At 41.9% G+C, this 6,000-nt stretch overlaps 1 protein-coding gene across 4 annotated transcripts in view; it reads right to left on the reverse strand.

Moving 5' to 3' along the window:
- Positions 1–4,128: 4,128 nt before the first annotated feature.
- The window catches only part of kdm2aa (lysine (K)-specific demethylase 2Aa), a 21,552-nt gene continuing 19,680 nt past the window's right edge, over positions 4,129–6,000 (reverse strand). For all 4 annotated transcript variants that reach the window (XM_042102911.1, XM_042102884.1, XM_042102900.1 and 1 more), the window contains 2 exons: positions 5,663–5,878; positions 4,129–5,412 (listed from right to left, as the gene is read on the reverse strand). In XM_042102911.1, the coding sequence (XP_041958845.1) occupies positions 5,231–5,412; positions 5,663–5,878 (398 nt within the window). In that variant the 3' untranslated portion in view covers positions 4,129–5,230. The remainder of the gene's footprint in view (positions 5,413–5,662; positions 5,879–6,000) is intronic.

Here is a 6,000-nt window from a genome sequence, read left to right on the forward strand (position 1 = left end):
AGAATTGTGACACCCTCAGGCATTTTTGAGACAAAGTTGGCAACTAGTCTTATTTTGTCAATTTGGGTGTGCTGAATTCAATATGACAAGCTCTACCTGCCTTCTGGTGACCTCTTGAGGTCATTGAACTTTGGGGCTGTAAGCGTTCCAGCTGAACCCAGTTTCTCAGCTTTATAAGCAATGCAATGTACTAAAATGATGAATTAAGTTAACAAATGGCCTTGTTTAGTCAATATTGGGGTGCTGAATTCACTTTTTCATTTGCAAAACCACATATGACCTCTGATAAACTCAAGGTCATTAAACTTTGCCTATAGGCCTATGCATTTAACTTCATTTTTTATTTATTTATTTATTGTTTTTATTGTCCCAAAGGGAATATGAACAGACAAAAAAACAAATAGACAGGACCAAACAAGACAAAACAAAACATTAACTGCCAGTCCATGTGCATTTCACAATACGCCTGTGCTTTATGACCATTTCCTTTCTACAGCCATTTCAGGCAGGTAATGGAACAGTCCAGTTTAAAATGCCCGGTACATCCCCTAGTCACATTGACACATCTTATTTCAAAGCCAACAATAAATTTATTTCCTGCGGCCACCACAGCTGGTCAGCTGCAAGGTTGGATGTCCCCCAAAAATATGCTGCATAACGGTAGCTGTTGGCAGATACAACCCCAAAACAGAAAAAGTTGGGACGTTGTGTAAAATGCGAATAAAAACAGAATGTGATTATATACAAGTCTCGTAAACCCATATTTAGCAGCAAAAAGGACAGACAACATATTAAATGTTGAAAAGGAAGATTTGGACTATTTCATGGAAAAGAAATGTTAATTTTGAATGATGCCAGCAACATGTTTCAAAAAAAGTTGGGACGGGAGCATGTTTACCACTGTGCTGCTTCACCTCTTTATTTAACATTTAATTTCTGTAAATGTTTAGGAACTGAGGAGACCAGTTGTTAGAGGTTTGAGAATGAAATGTTGTCCCATTACTCCCCGATATAGAATTTCTGTTGCTCAACAGTATGGGGTATTCTTAGTTGAAACATGAAATTAATGTTTTTCATTCCATTGTGCACCTAATTTGACAATTTGCCATATTAGCACCTGGACTCTTCATCTATGGAGAAATACTGTTTAAATATGTGCAGAATTCATTTTGCCATTGTTTTCCTGAAATATTCAAGGTCTTCCCTGGAAATGACATTGCCTGGGTGGCAGTATATATTGCTCAAAACCTGTATACATCATTCAGAATTGATTGTGCTTTGCCAAAAGATGCCCATGCTGTAGGCACTAATGCTCCTCCACAGTCATAGATGTTGAGTTTTGAACTGAGTACTAAAACAAGTTGTATAGGTTGGATACTTGGATAGGCCCTCTCCTCTTAGCCCAGATAAGTCCATGATTTCCAAAAATAATGGCAAATTTTGATTGGTCTAACCACAGGACCTTTTTTCCATGTTACCTCTGTCCATTTTAAACAAGCTTAGGCCCAGATAAGACGGCGGTATTTTCTGTATCCGTATCTGTAAATACTTCACAATTTCATCTTAAAGGAACCATATGTAAGAAATGTATTTCAATTAATCATAAAATGGCCCTGATATGTCACTAGACATTAAGAAATCATGTTAATTTCAAATACTTATATCACTGACAACAGTAGTCCGGCCAGGATATTGTCATTTAAAAAGTGAAGTTGCAGCCCTCAACTGATGTTGATGTCATGTCATGTTTTGCCCTGATGCGCCACCCTCCACCTATCTACTAATCACAAAGTCAGTAGTGTTTCGGCATCCGGGTTGGCAACCTCGAGTCAGGGGGGAGGGGGATGGCATACACCGCTCTAGAGTAATTTGAAAGTGATTGCAGTACCAGTTTTGGCCACAATCTTACATATGGTTCCTTTAAGAAGCATTAAAATGACATTGTTTCATCATTTGTGCACACAGGTTTACACAGTGATGAATACCCCTACTGTACATCTTTACTTCTAAGAGACCCTGCCTCTCTGGGATGCTCTTTTTCATACCCAATCGTGTTGCCAGTTACCCCAATTAGTTGTGAAATATTCCTCCATTACACAACTTTTCCAGCATTTTGTTAGCCCCGTCCCAACTTTTTTTGAAACATGTTGCTTGTATCAAATTCAAAATCAACATAAAATTTCAAATTTGTCATTTGCAACATATTGATATGTTGTCTGTGTCCTTTTTGCAACTAAATAGGAGTTTAAGAGATTTGCAGATTATTACATAATTTTTTTCCCTCATATTTTACACGTTGTCCCAACTTTTTCTGTTTTGGGGTTGTAGATGTGGAGTGCATTTCCTTAAGACAGTCTCTTCTTTTCATTTTCAACACTCACAAGTTGTCAGACCATGCCTGTGGGATACTGGAAGCAGAATTATTTGGAAAAAATATTTATTTCCCTTAAATTAATTCTATTGAATGTTAAAAGTACATTATGCAAGATATTCACCTCAATATAACCTTTACGAAGCCAATTTGCCATAGCCATACAGCATAAATGTTTAGCGAGTCACTATGACAGCCATGCATCTTCAAGAACAGCGGCATGAAGACATCTTGCAAGAATCGTGAAACATCAACTTGTCAATAGCTCCTTGGTGATACTTTTAATTAGATTAGATTATTAGTAGGGCTGTAACGATACACCAACCTTACGATTCGGTTTGTATCACGATTTTTGACCCACGTTTCGGGGGGGGGGGGGGGGGGCTAGACATTTTATTAAATAACATTTAGTATAATAATAGTATATTAACTTAGATTAGAACACCAGAGGATTACAAGATAATATATCTATTATTTTATATCCTGATATAAAAATATTTTTCTGAATGACTGATATTTATGACAGCACACTTTATGCAGATTAGCCTATAGCCTAGGCCTACTATTTTTTTATTACAACTCTACCTCTTTTTAATTCAGCTGTCTGGTTGAAGCCTGGAAATATTGTTAACAAAGTAGCATAGTTGGCTAGCTTAGCCTATCATAGTCTACTGATTGGACTGTTCAGTTTCCCCATGTGTGTTTAAGTTTCAAGGTAATACTTGTTTTCCTTGGGACAGGCCCTTTTGGGAAACGTTGGTATTGAGATGATCAGTCAACTTCAATGCAAGAGTTTTAAACAAATATGTGCAGCATGCTAATGATGCTAAGCGGATTTAATCATAGACTGTATATATAGAACTATATATAGTCTATGGATTTAATAGTAATTTAGCTAGTCGTCTATGCGTCCTTGCTTTCACGATTGTGAATGTTTTATTTAAGTCGCGCGTGTTCATTGAGCAGGAGAGGGAGGGAGATTGAGGGAGGGAGCGCGAGAGAGAGCGGGGGTTTACTTCTATACTGTTTGGTAAAGTTGCACACATAGTCTAATGAAAGCAAGGAGAGGTATGAAATTATTATTTATTTGTTTGTTTTTGGACAACGTAGGCTACCGATAAGTAAAGCGGGAGTTGTGGGTTGCTTTTGCGGCCGCGTAAGCTGCAAAGCACTGTGTGAAACACTAGAAAGGGTGTGTCGCGATTCTGCCTTTTCACACCGCAACACAGTACCGTAGATATTAATGTCGCGATTTCGGTTTCGAATCGTATATCGTTACAGCCCTAATTATTAGATTAATTAGAAGTTAATCCTTCACCTCCACAATGAAATCATTTTCGTTGTGTACAGGGGGACAAGCCACGAGAAGTGGGCCATTTACCACAGCAGAGTAAAATATAAATATATCGCGACTCTAGGGGGAGCTCTACAGTCACCAAAAAATACCTGAACCTGCAGAGTATACCTTTAAAAAGTAAAAAAAAAAAAAAAAACAGCCAACAGAGCCATGTTACTGACATTAGCTAAGGATAACTCCTACAAAGTTAGTGTTGCCCACCCCTGGTGAAGATAGGATAAAAGCAAAAACCTCCTTATTAGGACTCAGTCAGTTAGTGCACTCTAGGATTAAAAGACAGACACTGTGTTCAGATTGTCTTTTATTTTAAGCTTTTTTTTTTTTAATAGATTTTTTTTATTATTTCTTGGAAAAAACATCCTCTGAGAAAATAACTGCCACCTTGATGCTTCAAGCAATATTACTATAAAGTCAGGTTTTTAATAACAGGGCAAAACAATTTACACAGAAAATATGAACAACCCTTAATTGAGACTACAGGTACAGCAGGGTAAAAGACAGAGCAATGTACCACTCAATGTAAATGCTGCAAAAAAGAACAAAAGATATTGAGAACAGTGTTGGTGTTGCAGAATGAAGACCTATTAAGATGCTGTCCAAAGTGAAGTTTGGGGAGAGGTTTTTGAAGATGTACAGGAATTGTAGAACAGACACCCCAGGACAAAAACACAGAAAAGGAGTTGAGAGAATGGAGACACGATGAGGGAGGCTGTGTAAAAACCACACAGCGAGTTTGGCTGAAAGCAGAGTTCTCAGTTGGCACCAGGCTTGGAGTGTGGGCCCTTCCACCGGACACCCCACAGAGGGTAGGCCAACACACACACTTTGACTGGCGGTCCATCAGGCCTGTGCTACCTCAGGTTCTGGTGAAGGCACTGGTGGAGGCATAAGGAAAAGGTCCTCACCACCGCCTCAGAATGTGATGCCTTGCGTACGTACTGCAAGGCTCACTGCCGCTGGCCTCAAACCTCATCCCCTACATAGCAATGCTACGAGACGCTCCGCTCCCACTGGCTGGACTTTCAGCTGTTCATCAAACAGCTGTTCTCATCTACTGAACACAGCTCGCTCTCCTCTGGTTACGGACAGACACACACACACACACACACACACACACACACAGTGAGGACTCTCGTCGTACAGGCCCAGTGCTCAGTCTTAAAAAAACTTGAGCCCAGCTCAGACATTAGAGTACCTCTCTCTCCCTCTCTCTCTGAGGAGCCATCGCTGTCTGCCAGCCATCCCATCCATGACGCCATCTCAAGGGAAGTCCCACTGGTCACTCACTTCACCACTCCTCGTGACCTCCAGCCCCAGACACTGTTAAGAGGAGCCGCTGCTGCTGCAGCTTCTTCCCTCCCTCTCTCACTCACTCGTGTCATCGACATCGAGGAGGATTTGTGGGTGTTTTACGGTGACGGCTGCTGCGGTCAGGTGTGTGTTGAAGAGGGGGGGAGTGTGGGCGCATGTGGATAGTGTGTGTGTGTGTGGGGCACACACTGTTAGGATATCCTCTGGATGAGCTTGTTGTCCGTCATGCAGAAGTAGGTGCAGTAGGAGAGGTCGGAGATGAAGCTCTCGCAGGCGCGCCGCGTCACCCCCTTACAGCCCCGCAGGTCCAGCAGCTGCAGCGCAGACGCACGCTTCAGGAACTGCAGACACGCGTCGGTCAGCTTATGACAACCTGGGGGACGCGTGCACATACACACAGAGAGATAGACAGATTGAGTGGTCGACCACGTCTTTTCACAGTAATAACTGATGTAATAATATGATCACAGGTGTCCAAAATACTTCACAACAGCTTTGAGTGTAGATCAGCCACTCGTAACTGAGGACCAGAACATTTAATTTGTTTGCACAAACAAGCTTTTTACACGAGCGAGCACAAGCACACACACACACACACACAACTACTTTCTCAGTTTCCATACCTGCCAGGTTGAGCTCGGTGAGGGTGTGGCGGGTAGGGGAGCCTGTGGCAGTGAGCAGGTTGATGGACTGGTCAGTGATGGCCCGACAGTGGGCCAGGTCCAGCCGCTGCAGCAGGGGCATGTGCCTGAGCAGCAGCCGCAGTGTCGAGTCGCTGATGTCCAGACCGGACAGGCGTAGGGTCTGCATGCCCCGCAGTCGGCTGCGTGACTCGTTGCCTAAACCCACAAACACAAGCAACACAGACACTGAAAAGCCTGAACACAATAAAACAACAGGATGTGAAGCAGCTAATTAAAAATGACTGTTTCCATGCACACCATATTCCGATTAAGGACCA

This window comes from Alosa sapidissima, chromosome 1 (genome assembly GCF_018492685.1).
Source record: "Alosa sapidissima isolate fAloSap1 chromosome 1, fAloSap1.pri, whole genome shotgun sequence".
Classification (NCBI taxonomy): Eukaryota; Metazoa; Chordata; class Actinopteri; order Clupeiformes; family Clupeidae; genus Alosa; species Alosa sapidissima.